We start from the raw sequence: 23420 nt of genomic DNA, 5'->3' as shown, positions 1-23420 counted from the left end.
TAGAGAAACAATTAGCCTGACAGTTTAACCCAACATTTCCCTTCCCAAAACCGGTTCTCATAGTCCACTCACAGTCTATATACTAAGGATATACAAAAATGGTGGGTTTTTGCCTTCTGGAAAAAAAAATAAAAAGCCTACACAAAAACAAAACCACCACTTTAAATCTCATGGAAAGGAAAACGCCACTTATTGCATTTCTACCATTATATTTTTGATCTGGGGTCAAAAACACGTTCAGGTACAAGACTGAATGTCAGTAATACCTAAACTAACAGAAAGCTTTCATCACAATATCCATTGTCTGACAGAAGTAGCTACAAATAGACATTCCATATACAGAACATTTCTTTAATTACAACAATATAAAGAGAATAATGAAATTTGAGAGCTAAAGGGCACTAACAAACTAATCGCTTTTCAGCAAATAAGATTTAGGTTTTTAAAGTATGAACATAAATTAATGGTGTTAATTATGTACTTTTACGAGTGTAGAATATCCACAAGAACACACAATTTCTTCACAAGAACTACAAACCTCAGCTTCTCTCTTTCGAATTCTGGTATTTTCAACTTCATCCATCACCTTCTGTGACTCTTCAACATTACCCTCTGCTCCTAGTTGCTCAGCTTTGGCCAGCAGCTTTCCAATCTCTTCATTCAACTCATGTACTCTCTCTGCCTAAACAAGGAAAAAAAGATATATATATATATATATACACACACACACACGAATATATATATATATATATATATACACATACATATATACACACACATACATATATATATACATACATATATATATATACATACATACACACGCTCAGGTCAGATCCATGATTTGTCAAAGGCAGTTTTGTACTGTAGTCTCTGAAAGGATTATGATACAGCAAACATGTATTCTATGAAATCTGAGCATATGTTGTCTTTAAAAAAAAAAAAAAAAAAGTTATATTAGCCCTCTCCTACACACATTAACAGAGTATTATTTTTGTTTCTCGCCCTCTTGGCAAGAGCTCTCACAGATGTGAAGCAATAGATGTGCAAGAATGAAAATAGAATCCGTGATAACTGCTTTCATATCGCAATGCCGGGTCGCACCCGGGATTTTGTACACGGGTCCAGCCCGGCTGATTGCCGGGTCGATGTTGTCACCAAAGACATGTGCCAAGCCAGCGCTTTGAGAGGAGATCATCTCCAAATGCCGGCTCTTCCTTTGCTATGGACAGGACCCGGGTTGCATTGTTACCCCATTCACTCTACATCGCAAGCCAGGTTGAAAACATGTTCAACCCTGCTAGTAACCCGGGTTATTTTTATCTGGGCCCTTTCGCACAGCACAGTAAGCCGGGTTGCTACGCGTTCAGGTGCAATAACCCGGGTTATTGCGGACAGTGTGAAAAGGGTATTACATTATCGCTTGGACGCACCCAAAGATCTCCAATTAATTTTGTGCATGGAATATTAGTGCAGAGTGACGGTAGATCAATTGTGACAAACAAATCTTGCAAGTCTGCATATGGGTAGGAATGCAGTGTCCCCCAGATGGATTCAGAAAAAAGGATTTAAAGGGCAAGTACAAAAATCTCATTTTCTCATTCATCCAAATCTGGGGGACACTGCTCAACAAAGAACATTCATAAGCCGGCTGGAGGACAGGGCACATTCAGACAGACAACCAGAGCGCAGAAACTATCGAGCCGAAACGAACATCCATGGATATAAACGCCGTAAACAAAGAAAGGTGGTGAAAGTGTACACAGATTAACAGTCCGCCACCGAGATATTTGCTCCGAAGAAGAAAAGAAAAAAAAAAAAAAAAAAGACAGGTGGCAGAGTGAGCCTAGTACAAGTGGAATCCAAACCATGGGAGTGCAGCAGTGATCCCAAACACCAAGGAACTTAAGGGCACCAGACACTGCAAGACAACAGACATTAAGTATAGATATTATGTATGAATAAAGAAGCATCCTTAAAAGCTCACACTACCACCAAAAGACCCACACAAACCTGTAAACCAGGGATGGGGAACCTCAGGCCCAGGGGCCGTATAAGGCCCCTGGAACCATTTGGTCTGGCCCTCTGAGCTTTTTTCTGCTAACCTCAACTGGCTAGCAGGGTGCCTAGATTGGCACCCTGCAGCCAGAATCTATGCAGCAGTGCTGCATGGAGCACTCTTAGGACGCTTCAGATGGTCACACCACTGCCCTTATAGCTCCTCAGGGCATCCTCAAGATGATCTGGGCATTGCTGTGATCACTGGCGATTGTGGCGTAGCCTCCGTGTGACTTTACACGGAGGGGGCGTGGCCTGCACCAGGCCCGCGAATAATGTTATATATATATCAAAATGGCCATCGGCAGAAAAAAGGTTCCCCACCCCTGCTGTAAACTGAACTACTGAAAAACCAGAAAGACAACGTGCTTAATCAATGTAGACGAAAAAGGGTCAGGAGCCCAGAAAAACCCAGTCAGTCCATGCTCAGTGACAGGAGCATGGACATCAGAGGCAAAAGTCAAGGAACGTTTTTCTGGACCGTAGTCCTTCCAGTCGATCAAGTATTGGAGATGTCCATAACGGATTCTGAAGTCCAGAATCTTTGCCATTTCGTATTTCACTCCACAATGAGTCTCGACTTTGGGTGCCTTTGGAAGTGCTGAATGAAACCGGTTGAGTATGAGTGGTTTCAATAAAGAAATATGGAAGGGATTTGGTATCCTCTGGAAGGGAGGTAGCTTGAGTTTGAATGAAACCGGGGTGATAACACGCTCAATGGCGAATGGCCTAATGTAGTGGGGCGCAAATTTCATGGATGGAACTCAATCGCAGGTTTCCTGTAGAGAGCCAAACCATCTCCTTACTTGAGACTGGGGAATGCTCTCCTCTTCCTGTCAGTGAACTTCTTGTACCGCTCAGAAGACTTCACCGAGGAGAAGTGGATCTCTTTCCAAATCTTGAAAAAGTGCTGCAAGGTGTGTTCAGCACCTGGAACCTGTGAGGCAAGCAGAGGTTGAAACTCAGGTACTCGAGGATGAAGACCATATGTGGCATAAAAGGACGTGGAACCAGATGAAGAATGGTACTGACTGTTGTGACAAAATTCCACCCAAGGAATTCAGGACAGTTGTCCTGCGAGGAGGATACATGTAAACGAAGAAACCACTCCAGATCGTGGTTGACTCTTTCCGTCAGGCCAGGAGACTGGGGGGTGGTAGGCAGTGGAGAAATCAAGCTGGACTTGAAGTTAAGAACACAAGGAATGCCAAAACTTGGCAACAAACTGCACTCGCCAATCAAAGATGATTTCCAGAGACAGTCCAAGGAGTCTCAGATTTCTTGTATGAATAATTGAGCCAAATTGGGAGTTGACGGAAGACAGGTGAGGGGTATAAAGTGAGCCATCTTGGTGAACCGGTCAACTACTACCCAGATGGTGTTGAATTTGTTTGAAACCAGAAGGTCGGCAATGAAGACCATCGACAGATGTGACCACAGTTGATGTGGAACAGAGAGGAAGTAACTGCCCAGCCTAACACTGTCAAGGCACTTTATGCTGGGCGCACTTGTTAAAAGAGGCAATTAGGCCTTGGACGTCTTTTCTGATAGAGGGCCACCAGTAAGACCTGAAAATTTAATCAAAAGGTCTTTTGTATGCCTGCATGACCTGTGAAGCGGGAAGTTTGAGCCAATGTAGCAGTTTCTTATGTAATGCGGGCTTGACAAGAGTTTTCCCAACAGGTGGTGAGGATTTTACTTCGACTGCAGAGAAGGACACTGGATCAATGACGAGATGCTTCTCAGCGGATGTGTACATAACACACTTAGCGGGTGTACGGTATGGTGCAGGTGACCGCGGCTCCCTGCGGACGGCGCGCCAACCTTAGATTTAAAGGGCCAGACACTTCCCTAGTGACATCACAGAAGGCACCTAAACTCAAGCCCTGCCTATAAAAAAGAAGTCCCTGGGAGCATTCTTGTGCCAGAGTATAGGCTTTCAAACCATACTCCAGCATTCCTGTGTATGACCACATTTCTCGTTCCTGACCTTGGCTTTGTCCGTGACCAGATTTAGTCTGCTTCCTGGTAATGTGCTTGGTATTCCGGTTTTGACCTTGGCTATCCTCCATGACCTGAATAAATCTGCTCCCTGGTACAGTCTTGTCCGTTTGGTTCTGACTGCCTGTGGACTATGCTGTACATCTTCAACGTACTGTGCTCCATCCAGAGCTCACCAGCACCTGTATTGGGGAACCCAGAATGACGGCTGAAACCCTGGTGAACACCACCGACTCCACACCTCAGTAATAGGTCTCGCTAATCCCAAATACTGGTTTGCATCCATTACCCACCCGAGAGTTGAGACAGGGTGTAGTCTCATTTTCTAGCTCCATGGAGCGAGAGAGGGCATCAGCCTTTCAGTTCTGGACACAAGACAATTTGAAGTTAAATTGTGAGAAGAGAGCCCATCTGGCTTGTCTCTGATTCAGACAATGGGCTGTCTTAATATACAAGATTTATGTGGTCTATGAGAATAGAAATGGGATGCACAGCTCCTTCCAAAAGAAAGCACTACTCCTCCAAGGCTAACTTAATAGCGAGAAGTTCTTGATCCCCAATAGAGTAGTTGCACTCAGCCAGAGTAAATTTTATGGAGCAAAATCCACAAGGGTAAATACCAACATGAGCGCGTTGAAAAAGCACAGCTCTGACTCCTACGGAAGAAGAGTCAACTTCCAAGATGAATGGCTGTGAGACATCAGGTCTACTTTTACGAATGAGATTATATGCTCCTCGTAAATCCAATTTGGTGAAGATGGTGGCTCCACTGACTCGGTCAAAAAGCTCTGTGATCAGAGGGAGAAGATAGCAGATTTTATTTGTGATGTCACTCAGACCCCTGTAGTCGATGCAGGGGCGCAAACCTTCATCTTTTATTTATTTTTTTTTTACAAAAAAGAAGCCTGCACCAGTGGGAGAGTTGGAAGGGCGGATGAACCCTTTTTCAAAATTCTCTTGGATATAGTCTGTCATGGCCTTTGTTTCTGGGAGCAAGAGAGGATACATTTGCCTCTGGGAGATTTCCCAGGGATTAAATCAATTGGACAATTCCATTCACGGTGAGGAGGAAGAACAATAACACTGGCAAATACTTGATAATAAGGAGTATCATCCAGATGAGACGGTACTGCAGAGCATACTGAAATAACTTTTTGGAGACAAGAACCGAAGCAGGAAGAAACCCAGGCGGTAATTTGTGAGTTTCTCCAGTCGATTTGAGGATTATGCAGACTGAGCCAGGGCAAGCCCAGAACAATGGAATGCAAGGCCCTGGGTATGACAAGAAAAAATAAAAGTTCAGATTACGGAGCACCAATCTTGACTCGCAGAGGTAGAGTCTGAAGGATAATTTTACCCTCTAGGATGTGGCTTTCATCAGCTGCTGTGAAGTAGATAGGATGAAGCAGAGTCTTGGTTAGTAATGCCCACCACTAGACTAATTCGGATGTGACGACGTTGCCAGCTGCACCTGAATCCAACAGCGCAGAGACTTGCTTGAATCGCTTGGCCACTTGAAGAGACACGGAAAGAATGCAATTGGTTCTCTTTGGAAAGGAATGTACTCCTCCTAACTTAGCATCTCCTTGGAGCGGGCATTTCCCAGGCGCTTGGGACATTTGTTAAGATTATGAGGAGGAGCACAGTATAGACAAATTCACATACGGACACAGTCGGTGTTCTTCGTGTGCTAGGTGAGAAAGGTTGATTTGCATCGGTTCCTCATTGGGAGAAGAAACTGACTGAGGCAAGACTGTTGCCCGAGGTTTAGGATGACTGAATCTCCATCTCTCAATAGCTCATTCTGTATAACTTAAGTCCACCTTGGTGCACAGGAAGATCAAGTCATCTAACTAGTCTGGGAGATCACGAGTAACAAGAACATCTCTTAATTTTGTTGGATAAGCTATTCCAGAAGGCTGCATAGAATACTAAATCATTCCAAGAGAGTTCTGATGCCAGTATTTGAAACTGCACCAGATACTGGCCTACAGAATTTGAACCCTGGCGCAGACATAAGGTCTAAAGATGCAGATGAAAGGTGCGAATATTTGGCGGAATGCAGTAACAAATTCCTTGTAAGATGTTAGGATAGGATACGATCTTTCCCATAAGGGTGAAGCTCAGTCTAATGCGGATCCAGATAATAGGGAGATGTAGGAAAATTGCTGGGTAGAAGCTCAAACTGTATTTCACTTTTTTACATGATTTAGGAAACCCCTGCAATTTTTGGGGTTCCCATCAGGAGTAGGAATGTGCCGACGAGGAAACTGAAACCGGAATGGATGAAGCAGCAGCTCCTGAGCCTCTTAAGAGTGGAGTGGATGCTATCCAGCCCGTTAGTCAGTTCTTGTAGGAACTGAACCACCTAACCCTGTGCCACCTCTTGGTTTTCAAAGCGAGCAACAAGATCAGTTGTAAAGTCAGCGGCTTGTGCTGGATTCATTGCTGGATCCATGGGGAGAGTACAAACCTTCATGCCTGAGGTTTAGATCTGGTCAGAACAGGCGTGGGAGGCTAAAGAGACTTGAGAGGCGTGGATGAAGCTGGGTGGCTTGAGGAGTTATTTGAACTCTATAGGATGACCCGAAGGCGAGGACAGTAAAGTATTGCTTCTGAAGAAGCTGGACGTGCCTGGTCCAGCAAAACGCGTTAAGCGGTTTTGATACAATACCACTACACACTTTTGGATGTCACTCCTGTTTTACTGTGGACCTTTGGACTTTTTCTTCATTTATAGACATCACTACATGATTTGGATCTATTATATAGCTACAAGTGAATTGCCTTTTCAGCCCTACCATCTGCGGATCCTCGATGTTCTTGCCTACAAACGACCACTTGGTAAATATTTTCTATTTGCTCAAGTGGCTGTCCTGAAAGCAAGTCCTAATTACCAGTCATTTCAACTTTAATTTAGGAGTTCTCCTAACTGTTGTATTGCAAATATTCAGCGTGCACATTGAGATTTCCTCATGCTGTTATTATGAATTATAATAAATGTGTTGATATATTGTCTATACATCAGTTTCTCACATTTTTAGTTAATATATATTTTACAAGTGCTGGTTCCTATACATATTTTAATTTCACAGTAATAAATGTCTTTATTGAACAGCAGATTGGAATGGGAACTGGATATATAATACTGAAGAAATGGGCAGAATCGGATTAGGACTAATGATGAATTAAAGAACTTGATTGGTTTGAGGCCATCGAATGGAACCGGTATTTGAAGGTATCGGACGGGACTGATTGAGGCAGATAGACACAAGTCTCTGTGGTAAAACCAGACTGGAGTGTAGATGGAATGGAGACTTAGAACCATACTTGGAACTAGAATCACATGGACTGGAACCGTTGAGATACAGAGTACCTGGGAGCTCAGCAAAGAGCTGTAACTTCAGCAGAGGTGAGGTTGTACTGGCAACAGAGGCCAGTCTGGAAATGGAATTTATAGAGGAGGATGCCCAGGGATTGGATGCCACGATCAGCTGGTCTGGAAGCAGCGCTCTGAGTGGAGGAAGAGCGTCAGGTGAAAGTCCAACATGGCTGCGCTCAGACTGTGGTTTAGGAGGGAACTCTATCCAGCATATCACACAAGCTGCATGCCAGACATGTTGTGAGCAAGGGGCTGCTGAGCGCCACATCCATGCTCAGTGACAGAACACTGAGCAGATGGGGCAGGAGCAGCACAGACAGACCTCAGCACCAACCGGGAGTGATGTGCAGCGTGAGCGGATCTACGTGCTATCAGGGAGTGATGCACAGTGAGACAGGACCTCAGCGCTAGCCTGGACAGACACCAGAGAGGTAAGAAAGTGTTTAAGGGCCGGAGCGTGACAAGGAACTTCTGTATAAAAAGCAAGTTTGTATTAAGTACCAGGTCCCCTCCAGCAACCCATGGTGAGCAGTGTTCCCCAGATTGGATGAATGAGAAATGTAATTAATGGGTAGAATCTAACATGAACAAACAACCAGAGTCACACAGGACCTGGCAGCTCACTCACACCAGGAGTCTTGCGTCACATGGCGTATTGAGGCTAGGTTATCAGGACTTCTGTAGGTCTGTTTTCTAGTTATTAAAAGTAATAAAATGTTTTATTATAGTTCTAAATATTACGATGCACATTCATGTTTTGAGTTGTGGCTTCTTAGAATTGAGAACCATATTGTCCATTCTGTACCATGATATTTGCCCTCTTTAAAAGTCCTATATGAAACACTCAAGGTGACTACCGCTGCATTATCAAGACATCTATTTTTAAAAGATCTCCACAATTCATAGCATAGCCACTGCTTTTTCACTCCAAAATCCACATTGCTTGATTATGACTTTTCTCTAATACAAATGACTCTAAAGGACTACAGAGAATTGCTGCACTGTGCAGGTATACCTTGCTAGTTCCAACTTTATGGAGATATGGCCAATATCAGCCTTCTAAAAATTAACTTATTTAGCATAATATTAAATATGGCTAGCAACGGGTACAAGAAGGTTGACCCACTGCTAAGGCTACAGGGTTGGGACTGTGAGCAAGCCTATTATCGGCGAAAGGCGCACCAGACTGACACTTCCGGGTCATGTGATGCGCACACGTGACTCCGGCTCTCCAACTACACACAGCGGCATGCATTGGCACTATTGACAGCACTGCAGACTACAATCCAGGACCGCACGCTGATCAGGTAAGTGGCGTATACCCCCCTGCACTGCCTAGCGCATCAGGGCAGACGGCCACCTAACCTGACAGCTATTTTTATCACTAACACATACAGTATATTGCTGGACTTTGTCTCTATCTGCAGCATGTCATTTATTATTCATGAGGGACAATTGATTGATTGCTCCTATTATACTTGCCATCTATGTACCTTCATGCTATGCAAATGACCAGTAATATTTATTACTAATTTATTTGGAAACATATCTTTATTAATGAGGTCCAGTCTGGTGTTTTTTTGTGCTTTGTGGTGTCAGGTATTTGAAGTTTTTCTATGTGATGTTTATAAATAATATCTATTGTTGGTGTGTATTACACTCCAACTAATTATTTAGTTTAATTCCACACATGGTGTCTGATCTATTTGATATCTCTATGTACTAACTTTAAGTGCATGCAAGCATACACACATGACTATCTCTCATATAAATGATTGGAAATTTATCCTATTATGAGATAGATACTAGCATTAATAGTGATATATTCCTTTGGATATATTATGCCTAGACTGTGAATTAATTGGCAACATATTATATTGTGGCTAAGGGCACGCATTATTTATATCAACGCAGTATTATCTTGCCTGGCTTTTAACAATCCTCAGTGGAGAATGCATCTCCCTTAATTTGTGTATAACTTATTGTTTGTTTAATGATTCTCAGTTGCTCCTTTTTTTAATATATGCTAAATAAAAGTTAATTTTAGGAAGGCTGATATTGGCCGTATCTCCATACCTATAGTGTGCCCCCACCAAGAGTCCCTTTTTGCTTTTCTTTCTGTGGTTTATACGCTATAAACTGACTCTGGGGAGCTCCAAGGACTTACCTATTGACAGGTCTGTTAGACTGTGGTCTTATGATCCATGACAGGAATATTATGACACGTGTACGTGTGTGTATATGTAAAGTCCTTTATAGGTTTACTTAAGAGATACATCACTCATCATATAACAGCAGAATATTTTCAGTGCGGTCCCATTATATATTCTTTGTACCTAGTTACAACTTTAGTCAGGATATACATTTGTATAGCTTTTATTTTGCACCTATGGGACTCCATAGCACCTGTTCATCATCATTCCATTTAGCATCTGTGGCTATCACTAGGATTGAGTCTTACAGGAGTCCTTGAACTAGAAAGACTTTTATATGATTGCTTGAGAAAACTAAGCTATTAAAGCTGTATTGCTGTGAGGTCTTTGAATTCTGTTATTAGTGTTTTGTTTTTTTAAAGATAACCCTTCCTTCTTGTACACTATTATTGGTGTGTTCACTTACTATAAAATTGTACAAACTTGAACCAAAGATACTATTTTTTTCAATTAGTGCCTTAATTAATACAAGCATCAATAAGACTTGTGTCCCTCTACTTTGTTCTTTTGTTGTTTAAATAGCAGGTTTGCTTCCGCATACTGCTGCTTTTGGTATGTAGTCATGGTTAAAGGGCAGCAAGAGCAGCCTAGGTATGGAGGAAATTCGCAGGACATGCACTGGACAGAATGAAATGTTCCTGCAACCTCAGTGGTAAAGAATAAGGAAGCAGATTTTAGCAGGTGTGCCCTACACCCAAGAAAATGGTCCCTTCATACGGAAAGGTTTCTACAGATGTTGACATGATGGCAACTCGACTGAAACACCAGATGCAGTAGTTACGGCTTGAGAACAGGGATCCGATTTCATTAGACCTATGTTGATACTAGGGGTGAGCGGGTTCGGTTCTACTCGGTTCCGTTCGGATTTAAAAACCGAATCTTATTGGCTATCAGCTGTCACGAGTTTTGGATAGCCAATAAGATTCGGTTTTTAAAACCGAACCCGCTCTCCCCTAGTTGATACCATGGAATTTTTATCTAATTTACCGGTCCCCTCCAGTAGAAATGCTTCCACAGGTTTTAAAGATGATAGCTAGCGATTCTTGTAGCACTCAGAAGTTAAATCCGCCATAGCACCAGTAAAAAAAGATTGCATCCAGAATGGAAGCATATTCACATCCTGTGGAGCAATAGACTGTTCTGGATCACACGTATCACATAGGGAATTTCCCTCTGAACGTGCATGTGTAAATTTTTTTCTTGCATTTAGAGCAAGCAAATATATATTTTGTGATGTTTCTCTGTTGCCATCATATTAATTACAGCCAGGCAACACACTTACAGGCAACACAGGCAATTACAGCCCCCCCCCCCCCCCCAGTTCAGGCCTTTGGGGTAAAGAGGTTAGAAAATTTACGGTACCATCGGCAGGGCTGAGACCACCAGGCCTACTGTGGACAAAAACCACTTGGTCATATCACTGAAAAAAAAAAAAAATCACAATGTTGTTACTCCCAAGCTTGGGACTTGAAACCTCAGGCGTCCCGCTGGAATTTTAGGAACTGGCGCAGGACTGTCCGATCAGTAGGGCACACCTACTAACGCCCTGGAAAAAAAAAAAAAAAAGTCAACGAAGCGCGGTGGCGAGCGACCCAGTACAGCCGGACAAGATGTTCACGAATACTGTCGATTGTGGCTGGCTGCTTTACCGGGCCGCCCAATGGCTTGGTCACGACTCATCTGTGTAGTCAACCTGGGGTCGTAAAATAAGGTTCCACAGAGATCTGAACTCAAATGCTGGATTCAGAGCCTAGAGTGCTCACCAGGATACCCTGGAATCTGACTACAGGTTTTGTATTAGACTGCAGCTGTAATACCTACCCCACAGGTTGTCTGCGGCAAAAGAAAAAGTAATCTACACTCAGACACAGCTCATGAGCGTGTAAGACTACATTAACTGTGAAAAATACAACTGGTCAATAACCTGCAGAGCCTTGACAAAGGTCAGGACCAGACCCCCACAGACCAGACACCAAGGGCTAGACTGTCTACACTAAGGGTCTCATTCAGACCAGCTCGCGAGCGCAGGACGCTCGCAAGCGAGTCGATGGTACCCAAATGCACATGGAGGCGGCTCAGTCGTGCGCATGCGCGAGACCCGGCGAGCGATGAGGAAGCAGTCGCTCGGGGTGTCGCACCAAAGGGGGCGTGCTGTCGATGGTGAGTGACAGCACGCCCCCTTTGGTGGGCGTGGCTGCCAGACGGAGGCGTTCCCATGGGAACGCCTACCGTCTGGGTCCGGCCCCACTGACATCACTAGTGAAGTCAGTGGGAGTGATTTTGGCTCTGATAGAGCCAAAATCACTCCAGGGCTTGCGGCAACGAGACCCTACCGCAGGGTCTCGTCGCAAGCCCGATGGTCGCGATAGTCTTGACCATCATCATGGACGCTCGCATAAGCTGTGGGAGGTAACCCACAGCTATGCGAGCGTCCAAGGGGCCACTCCAATTTTAGGTAGCCCGGCCCTGATTCAGAGCGAGCGCTCTGGTCAGAGCGTCCGGCTCTGAATCAGGCCCTAAGTACACATTAGCAGACAGTGCAGCCAAAAGTTACACCTTATACAGGTGTGACCCAGGCAAAGTCCCAATGCTGTAAAGGTTGCACACAAAACACACCAGACAGGTGGACTAAAAGCAATAGCTCGGTCAGGATTGGAAACCAGGCTTCAACGTAGAGCTGAGCTGATGGTCCAGCAGGTGAACCAGATGAACACCCAGGCAGTGTAAAGGCCCTAAAACACTTTTGTTATACAGCAGGCCCCTGACTTAGAGAATGCAGGGTGGGTGCGCACATTATGTAAACCTACCTAAACCCTGGTGATTACCTCCTAGGTACACAGGGCCAGATTCAGACAAGGACGCTATTTGCGGACGCTCGTTCTTAAAAAGGGTCCGGATATTTAAATTGAGCGCTCACTCTTTGCGGTGTGTTAACGCCTCTATGTCTGAGCGAACGTCTGAAAAACGCGCTCGCTATTTTGTAAAGACGCCCCTTTGCATCACACGTCATCTCCGTTTTTAGATTACCGGGAACATCGAAAGGCATCTGAACTGCTCGCAGTGCTTGTGGTAGGATTTACTTCCCGCTATCACTGCGAGCAGTTCAGGCTAAAAGACAACCAAGTGACGTGGTCGATGACGCTCCATACTAATTATGCACTCCCATTAAACGCCGTTTTGACCGTTAGGCACGCCTGCGTTCGGATCTCCACTCCCCCGTTTTCAAGCACCTTCCCGTTACCACCCACAAACGGTACATTCTGTCAATCAAATTAGCAGCCCCTCGTTGTTTTACGAGAGCACGATTTGCGACTGCAATGACTGGTTTGCGCATGCGCATTGCGAACCATATGCATGCGCAGTTGTGCGAACATCGCTCAGAGCGAACGAGCGGCCGCTTACGAGTGGTTCTGAATCAGGCCCACAGTACCATAGCAGACAACCAGAGATAAGGTCTAGGCCATTTAACCGCTTAATCACCTCAATGTCACTGACAGCTGTCAGAACTAAACGTGGGAGCCTGTAAGACAGTAGGCGGAGCCTCAGCAAAGGCCTACCGCCTTTGGTCCCAAATAGAGAGACAGCCAGATACACATCTCTTGAGAGTATCTTTTATCATGGCATCGGTCATAAGTCAGGCTCTAGCATCCATGCCCTGTTGGTAGGGACAGTAGGAATCCCATTCCTTCATTCATGCGAGTTACTAATCCATTTGGCTACCTTGAGAGTCACAGTTACTCCAGTCACTGTACCGACATAAGGACACAGGCAGTCCGAGGAGAGTATGAAATACAAACATCCACTGATGCTCACAAACTCTGAATGAGCATAGCACACTCCACTCTATGACCCCTGTATTAGCCTCAGCCAGTAGGGTAGACCCTGATGAACCACCCAGGGGAGTATGCAGGAGAGACACTATACACCAGAGGAATTAGTTCTGGACACTTTAAGGACATTTTTTAAATTTTGCATTTCGTCATTATTTTTACATTATAATCACTTCTAATTTATATTCCAATCAAAGTATATGTGAGTATAATCATTACTATTTATTTTTAAAGTTGTCATTTGTCAAATTTCCAGTGAAAATTTCAGTAAAACCACAGTTTTACAGGTATGCTTTTATTATGGAAAAAAAAATATTAATTTTGTGTATTGCTGAAATTGCATATTTCGTTGGATATCCTCCGTTTTTGAGAACAGCTTTGATTCAGGTGAAATCACGTGGTACCAGGCCTGGATTATGGCTTCAATCAGCTCTCTTGTTACTTGGATTTTTTTTGTGATACCATCACTTTAAGCCAGAGATGGGGAACCTCAGGCCCAGGGGCCGTATAAGGCACCTGGAATCATTTGGTCTGGCCCTCTGAGCTTTTTTCTGCTAGCCTCATCTGGATGGCAGAGTGCGGCCAGAATCTATGCAGCAGTGCCGTCCGGAGCATCCTTAGGATGCTTCAGACGGTCACACCGCAGCCCTTACAGCTCCCCGAAACATCCTCAGGATGCTCCGGGCATTGCTGTAATCACTGGTGATTGTGGCCCTGTCTCCGTGTGACATAACACGGAGGGTTGATGCCTGCACCGGGCCCGCAAATAATGTTATATATATCAAAACGGCCCTCTGCAGAAAAAAGGTTCCCCACCCCTGCTTTAAGCCTTGACCAAAGATTGTCTATCGGATTTAAATCCGGACTATTTCCTGGCCAAGGCAAGACAGTGATTTGGTGATCACCGAACCACTTCATGGAACTGTTGGCAGTGTGGCATGGGGCTCCATCCTGCTGAAAGATACACTTCCGTGGGTCACCTTCGAACAAATCGATTGTGGGCAACAGTTTCACCTCCAGCACTGCTTCTTGATACATTTTGGCATTGATATTGCCATCAACGACGGCCAAACATCCCACACCATGGCTGGCCATGCTGCCCCAAACCATCACACTCACTGTGTGCTTCATAGTTGCCGTGGTGCACTCGGGCAAAAGATCTTCCCAGGCCGACGCCGTACAAATTTCACTCCATCACTCCCGAAGATGCTGATTTTGATCTAATCTTGTCCCAGTCTTCTTCTGTCCACTCCTTGTGTGCCAGAGCCCAAACTATACGTTTCTGCCTGTTTCTAGTTTAGATAAGGCTTCTTTCTCTGGGTCCTAGCTTGCAAACCACTGTCAAAGTTTTTTCCGTATGGTTCGGTCACAAACTTGGACACCAGATGTTTCATTATGTCGTTGATGGCTTTTTCAGACCTTTGACAGTCCTGCAGGGCCAGGCGACAGATTCTGCGCTCATCTTGTTTTGTAAGAGTGTGCTTTCTCCCAGTTCTTGCGGCTGATTTTGTCGATCCACTGCTTGCAACCCTTATGCAGAGTTTCCTTACACCTGACTTAATTGCCCCACCACCCAACCACTTCGCAAGTTCTTCGTAGGTATAACCCTTCCTCACGAAGCATCATGGCTTTGCCTCTCTTCCCAGACGACCAGTCAACACATTTTGAGGTATTCAGAACCATTTTAATCATTATTTACACTTTGACTAGAGCCGCAACTAGCTTTGAGGATTGTAAGGCTGCCAGAGTCTGGATGAATTGAGTGCTGAACAAAGCACATGAGTTTGCATGGATGCTGTGTGGGACCTGCTCCCGGATCCTGTCGGCATACTGCCTGCTGTGACTGGTGACAGCCTGCATCTTCACCACTGACAGCGGCTGGTAAGTGTATTTCAAAACCACCTCTCTCTCTTTTCTTTCTCCCACTCTCTCTCTCCATCCCCTTCTCTGTTTCCTCTCTTTCTCTCTCTGACAAATCATGTTGAAATATTAAGTAGAAACATCATAGATTAAAATAAAAACATTAAAGTATTGATTTGGTATAGCAGAATATGAATTTTCTGCATAAATATCAAATAAAACTTTTATTGAAAGTGTCCAGAATTCCACTACTGTATATTGGTATTATTATTACTATTACCAGTTATTTATATATATCGCACACATTCCGCAGCGCTAACCCCCTGACAACCCTCGTACTGTAACAGGGGAGCCTAAACCTCCGTGGGCTGGATCTCAGCAGCAAGAAAGTAAGGTGACAAGTCATGCACCCTGGCTCTCTGTCATGTAGGTACTGGGAAAACCCTCAAACGTTACATAGCACATTGAGAGGGAGAGTGCAGCTTGTACACAGACAGCCGCAGACCCCACAAACACTTAACTAAAACCTGCCACAGTCAGTGTAACCTGATCCCTGTTGACTAGGAGCCCAGAGTCTGGACCTGTGGAGGAGGGGGGAGGGAGGAAAAACTCACAAACAGCTCTGCAAAATAAAACCTTCACAGTAATGCAGCTGGGTAACAAGCATCCTTCCTTGCAACCCTTTTCCAGGCAGGGAAGGTTGCTAGTACCACAGGGGGGAGTCAGGGTGTGCAGCCAGCTCCTCCCCTGGCATCACACGAGTGAACTTCCCCTAACAAGGGAAACCATTGCATATAGCAGCATGTTTGCGACTTCCATTGTGCCAGACGTCACGCACATCTTAATGAAGAGGGGAGCCGCGGATCAACCCGCAAGATGGTGGCGCCATGCTGTGGGTCCCAGCGGGCTCCGGTATGGAGACCCGATTAACAACAGTCAGGGGTGAACGCCGTTCACCTCCCTAGTAGTCCAGCAGTAGTCGGGTCTGCATAGACTCGGCTTTCCCGGCGTGAAAGTGGACGCTTGGAGATGACGTCATCTCCAAGCGCCACTGAAGCCAGACCAATCGGCCGGCTTGCAGTGCACTCCAGGTCATTGTGACCCGGAGTGCGCTGTTCTCACAGCAGGGTTTCACGAGCTAAACCCTGCTATTTACCTGGTTTGGATTGCCGGGTCACTCGACCTGGCGATCCAACCCTCTCCCCTTTTACACCAGGGAGCTGCCTGGGTTAACCCTGCAATAAACCGGGTTTTAGCTCTGGTGTAAAAAGGGAATAAGTAGATTAAAAATAAAGTTAATAAAATAAAAACTAAAGTACAGGACTGCAAAGCAGCCCAAAGAAAACAGCCCAGCTTCCCTGGGCACTTAAAACAAACTGGAGACCACGGGTTGCAGTGGGGAGGAGCTCAGAGGGGAGGAGCTACTCCCTTAAAGTTATACTAGTCTAAATAAGTGCCAGCTCCTTCGGTCCCCACAAGCAACCCCCATGGTCCAGTGTCCCCCAGATCGGATGAAAGAGAAAGAGAATACTTCAGGAAACACACTGCTGAGGTAACAGTGCAGGACAGATGAAGCAATTTCTGGTAGGCTCTCCTCCGTTTTCCACATACATACATACCTAACAACAGTGGTACAGTGAACAAACCTATTGCCAAACATTTTGCTGATAGATAAGAGCAACTAGTTTGTGATGTTATAGTGTATGAGGATTACCACCTGTATGATTAAATACGACTTTGCATATTGATACGTTCGACACAGAGGATCCTCATGGAAATGGGTAATCAACTCCATACTAATAACTAATGTTTTGTAATGAGATATTTAATAAGCACAGATGAGTGAAATGTTTGGATGTCCATATACTCATGGCGAAATGCAGCTCTGTGCAGAAGCAACCCATACAATTTGAACACGTTATAGTACTATTTTCCAAATGGAAGGAAAACGAGGGAAGTTTTCATAATATTTAATATTCAAATTAGGTGGGGCGTGGCATGACAGGCAGGAAATAGAGCGCTGAATCTCCTATAAATGGTGCTATGCTGAAGCTCCGGTGATTCTGGATCCTGTGAAATGCTTTTCTCCTCCCCGCCGTTGTTGACTCTGTAGTCGTTGCACAAGTCTAGTTTTCTGTTTTGGAGTCTGTCGGCCTATTGATCCTGGGCTGGACATGGGTGTCATTACCCCTCACTTTTCTGGGTGGGGTGGGTGAGGGGGTTAGGTAGTTAAGTAATTGGGAGGGGCTCAGTTTGGGGATCCAGATATGCCAGAAGTTGGGGGTTTAGCCATATAGGGTGGGGGGAAATGAGGGGTTCTTATAGTTGCTGCCTATGCTGTAGAGACACTGGTTGATGTGACTTATTTACTTTTGTTTTATTCTTATTGATCTGGTACTGGCCTACTCTACAAACGTTTATTTGAGGAGAGTGTGTGGCCTGGTCTAGTATTGGGTACTGAGGCCTTCCCTTTTAGATTATTTTTATTTTTCATAAAGACCTATATTGATCCCCTCTACAGGTTTGAATTTCTCTTTACTCTATTGGTACTCATCTCTCTCAGTTTTATATTTGTGGCATTTTCAGGCACCAGTCTTGTTGCTATTATCCTATTAAGGGTTTTTGCATTTGTGGATTTCCTGTACAGTATATAAGTTATTACCTGCTCTATTTTAACTTTGGTCGCTACTTTAGTTTTTTTTTATTTCCTTTTATATATTCCCTACTTATCCTGCTGTATACTAGGCCATTGCATATGCAAAATTTTAAATATTGGTTATTTTTGTACTGTATTTGATATTGCATATTTAATGACCCCCATTTTTAATGCTCTCTTCACGTATGCCAGTCCTTTTGTAGTTTATTCTGAAACTAAACGTTTGTTTTGTCTCAAGTGTAGTCTGTTATTTTAGGTGTAAAATGTTTGAAAATTCTTCCAAAAATAAACACAATTAAAGAAATATTATTCAAATTAGGTACCTCATTCCTGTCCCAGCCTGTATACCGTGATTGTATTGTCCCCAATTGGATGATCGAGAAAGATTCTTGTGTTTGGATTATTGACTAAATATGAATATGGTAACAGAACATATTTTCTATCTTCGATTCTTTGTTATAGTGTACACTCACATAGACCTTCAAAAAGGACAGACTTACTTTGGCAGCTACTTCTGCGCTTATCTCCTCCTGAGTATCAGCCAATCTTTTTTTCGCAATGTCAGTCCTCCTGTCACAATCTGCAATGAATGACTGCAAGTGGTCCATTGCCTATAGGTAGAGAAATAGTCCTACAATATTAAATTTTTTAGACATATCACTGGAAAGTCAATATGGCAGAGTCTATAATTAAATTTTATTTGAATTCAAGCCTATGCCATTGAGAATGGGTGAAGCATAGATGCGGAATTAAGTTGAAAGCAGGTTAGCTTTTGTGAATGTGTAATACAAAACAGCAGATAAGTGCAAAGAGATATTATTGCTGTCAATTATGCCACATACTTATTTGCATCTGTTCTGTTGAAATGGCACTAGGTGGTTTGCAATGATGACGCTCAAGCACTTCTACACATTCTTTGAAAGTCCCTTATTTTAAATTACCGAGTTTCTGAACTGCCCCCCGGGTGACCTAGTGGGCTATTTACTGAAGCTTGCTCCCGATTCTACCATTTTTCAATTCCAGAGCTCATGTTGCGTTTATTACAGCTCTGCAGGTTGTCAGCACGGCGCATGACGAAAGCCAACTCATGCCATGAGGGGTAGCCCAATAGTGATCGACATAGGAACCTACACCTCCCAGCAGTGGAGAGTCAGCACTGGGTGCAGACATGAAAGCGTTTGGGTAAACAGTAACCTCAACCCATCCTTGTACAGGTTTGTGCCTATGACATTTTTGGTCTAATTCTTTTGAACATTCTGTATGGTGACGGAAACAGATTGTCTGGTTTGCAGGCATGACCACCAGTTTTTGTATACATCTGCTCCGCCTTGTCAGTAGTTTGTGAAGTGAGTGACTGGCTGACTGAATGTTTCCTACTCTCCAACTGACTTTAAAATAAAGCCTGTTTTCTCTGCTCTCATCTCAGCACAGTAGTTCTGTTACATGTTAGGCATTTTTACCAAGATAAGGATGCTTTTTTACAATTTACACTACCATACAGTAGTTGGTGCAAACCTAAATGTGTGAAATCCCCCCACAGTAATTTCATGTGTTTAGTATCTGAATTGCATATGCGAGAAAAACCTATTACTGCAGCTAATTGAAGTGACCCATTCAATTCATGTTAAGTCACTTTCAGTGTTAGGCAAGGTTGATTCATTTAACAGTTTTCAAAAGCAGGCACCATAATTCAGTAAACCAGACACACACACACACACACACACACACACACACACACACACAATAGGAGCAAACGAGAACAAGATGTGAACTGGACCATTCCAATAAACCAGCATTTTAAGGACAAAGGTTGGTTTCATATGAAAAGGAATTGGAGAAGTGTGGAAGACAGCAAGTCAGATAGTTCTGAAAAGTACACATGTATTATGATTAATGATAAGTACATGGTTAAACAAGGTCAGTAATAGTGAACACAACACATGAAATTGATATTACAGGTTGATTAAAGTTTTCTACAGAGTAAAGCAAATGATTGGCAAGTATTTGGAGGTAAAACTCACATCTAGCTCAAAGAAGAAATCTTGCTGTTTGGACGCAATCTCATAATCTGCCCGCAAGGCCAAGTCATGGACTTTCAAGCATTCTCCCAGATCCATCCTCTGCATAAAAGGGATAAGGCAGAGAAACTTTATAAACAAGAAAACAGCAGATATCAAACAGGTATCCGATTACAACTGTCAGTAATTTGTTAAAGGGGAAAAAAAAAAAAAAACATTATCCCTGCATCTGTGTGCTTGGGACTGGAAATATTTTGGCTCTCATATTTTCCCATATTTGGAATATTTGCATACCATAATGAGATATCTTGGGAACGGGACCCAAGTCTAAACACATAATGCATTTGTGTGTTATATACACCTTATACACACTGCTGGATAATTTTATTTAATGTTTCTAATAATTTTGTGTATTAAACAGTTTGTGTACATTGAACCATCAGAATGCAAAGGTGTCACCATCTCAGTCACGCTAAAAAAAACAAAACTGTATTTCGGAATATTTGGATATGGGAGACTGTGTGTGCTGCCCCTTTTCAGGCACCCTGCTGGCATTGTAGCACTGACACCCTGCAGAGCAGTCTCAGCTCGCTACAGCTGTCAGCTCTTCCCAGCTGCATGGCTCACCCAGCGAATGAATAGATGACGCACGCCATCTATTCACACTGCAGGAGAGCTTGGGGGCATCCCAGCACCTCCGTGAGTGCTGGGCACGCCCTCTGCAGGGATGAAAAGGGGGCGTTTCTCAAGGACACCTGTTTTCTAGTAACCACGTCCTTTTTTCAGACGTGCAAGCAAAGTGCCCCTTACTGACAGCCGCCCTGCCCAACCCTAGAAGGAACACTAATATATTGTAAGCTGCACTGAATTCTTAAGCATAGATGTATAAAGAATAATCTATATATTGTGTCGATTATATTTATGTAGTGTGTTTAAATCCGATACCTTCTTTAAACATTTGGATTGTTGTTTTATAAAAGAGTGGAAATAGGTTTCATTTTATAAAGTCCCATTTGAATGGAGCTAGTCATGATAAACTCAAGAGATCAACCGAAGTCAGTGAGGATTCTGCACAGTTACAAAAGAGTTTGTCAGGAGCATATCGAGCAACTCTCAGACAAAAGGCATGGTAAAATCAACCTTTCACTGTTTTACATAGGATTAACAATCTGGGACTATCATTGAGCTCCTATGCGTTTACTGACAGTAACTTTCCTAGCAAATGAGAGGCTCGTACGAACGTTTGAAACTAAGAGTATTTCTCCAATCACTAAACATTCATTAAAGATATGTAAAAAATACATACATACTGGAAAATCTGCACATTTTCAACACAAATTTAAAACACCGTTTAAAAGAATAGCTGGCAGCTAATTTCTATAATATATATATATATACACATACACACACACACTATATATACTGTAGTTAAATTCTTTATTTTGCATTTTCCCAGAGACATGAATAAGTGCAGAGACCTGTGTAAGGCCAGCAAATTATTCAATGATCATATTAGAATACGAGGCGGTCAGTCGATTAGGTTTACAGAAGAATTTAGAAAAAGAGTGTTAGACTGTTCTAATGAAGCCCCACAGAGGTGCAAGTGCCTTATGCTTTTCACTGTTAATGAATGCTCCCGCTATTATATAGTAATCTGTAGCCACAAATCTGGTGATCTAGGTGATGCATTACCTGATTGGACAGTAAAGTCATTGTTTACAGTTTTGCCAGTATCCACAAGACATGAGAGGCTCCAAAAGTGACACAGGGTAGTACCTGCAAAACTACCAGCTTAACTGTGCAATACTGGCAGAGCGTTAAACTTTACTTTCATGTGTCACTACAGAAGCTGGTCAACATTTATGACACTTTTTGGAACTAAAGAATTGCAGCAATTAGTCCATGCTTCAATTCACTGTCCAACAAAATCACCATATCAACACCTATGTTATTATTATTTTTTTACAGTTTTCCTAAATATCAGTGTTACAACTATCCCTATAATTGTTGATTCACATTAAAGCTGCAATTTTCGTGACACACTATCGGGATTTGTTTTACAAGTTAAAAGATACACAATTGTTAACGGTGTTGTACACTTTTGGACAACCCCTTAACTGAGCCTACTTATAGCAACTAGGAAACTGACAGAGCCACCTAGCATGGGATAAACATTACCAGCAAGCTTGTTTCGTCAGACTGCACCTCTCTATTTAGGAAGTCATTGGCAACACAATGAGGTAAATAGTCATTGTACATAATTAACAACTGCATTTGGGACAATGTACACAATGTGTGCTGTGTCTTACCAACTGTATCCTCCAGTGCAATACAAAAATCTCTCACGTGAATTACTTTATGCTTGTAAAAGTACTGTAGTAAAAAAACAATTAATATAGCAGTGGCTAAATAGATTCAAACAGACACAATCAAATACGTTATGTATACATGAATGGAATAGTATTGATCCACATAACAGTTACTAGCAGTTCACCAGTTATGTTCAGATAGATAGCATTTAATCTCTAAGCCAGTGTTTGCTTATTTAGACATTTGTTATTATTACTGCCAGTTACAAAAGTGCATTCACAGTAGTCTGCTGCTTGTCTGGAATGCCAATAGTGTAGCCTCTAGTGAAACAGCCATGAGTAAAATAAAATAAAAAAATATGATATATATTATACATACACACTTATGCTGGGCAGACACTATACAATTATCTGTCAGACATCTGTCCAATCTGGCTGGCTGGAATGAAAACATGGTAATTTACGGACAAAAATGTTTGTTCACATTGTTTAATTCAAACGAATTTAACCAATTTGTTTGAACGATGATATTTGTCCGTTTCCAGTGTTTGTGAGCAAATGGTAGACCATTTGCTCACAAACACTGGAAAACAGACAAAAATCATCGTTCAGACAAATTGTTCAATTCAAACGAATTGAACCAATTTAAACAAAAGTTTTTGTTCGTTTTCCAGTGTTTGGGACCATGTAGTTGAACGTCATTTGCTCCCATAAGTTACCAGGCTTTCATTCCAACCAGCCAGATTGGACATATGTCTGACAGATAATTGTATAGTGTATGCCCAGCAATACAGGTTTGTCTTCACTCATCTTTGCTCCCGTTACGCCAAACTGCCATTCTCTGTGCACTGGGTGTCTTTTACTGCCGAAAATGCTTCCAAGTGGCAATATGATGTGAATAGGACGCACAAGGAGACAGTGCTGATTCATTTGATATACAGCACTTGTATATCTGTGTGCAACAAAGTCTCTCAATCAACATGCGAAGTGCTACGATGCAGTGGCCGCAGCTTTTTCCGTGCCAAGTTCCGTTTACAGTCTAAGTCGCACACAGATATACAAGTGTTGCATATCAAATTATTTAGCACAGTTC

The 23420-nt window shown here is 43.1% G+C and overlaps 1 protein-coding gene across 4 annotated transcripts in view; it reads right to left on the bottom strand.

Moving 5' to 3' along the window:
- Nucleotides 1-23420, bottom strand: part of LUC7L2 (LUC7 like 2, pre-mRNA splicing factor) — a 60476-nt gene that overhangs the window by 21156 nt on the left and 15900 nt on the right. For all 4 annotated transcript variants that reach the window (XM_088468013.1, XM_088468012.1, XM_088468015.1 and 1 more), the window contains 3 exons: nucleotides 20022-20120; nucleotides 18501-18611; nucleotides 539-682 (listed from right to left, as the gene is read on the bottom strand). In XM_088468013.1, the coding sequence (XP_088324139.1) occupies nucleotides 539-682; nucleotides 18501-18611; nucleotides 20022-20120 (354 nt within the window). The remainder of the gene's footprint in view (nucleotides 1-538; nucleotides 683-18500; nucleotides 18612-20021; nucleotides 20121-23420) is intronic.

The sequence above is a fragment of the Taudactylus pleione genome, unplaced genomic scaffold, assembly GCF_031769625.1.
Source record: "Taudactylus pleione unplaced genomic scaffold, aTauple2 ptg000080l, whole genome shotgun sequence".
NCBI lineage: Eukaryota > Metazoa > Chordata > Amphibia > Anura > Myobatrachidae > Taudactylus > Taudactylus pleione.
This window is presented reverse-complemented; position numbering and strand designations above follow the sequence as displayed.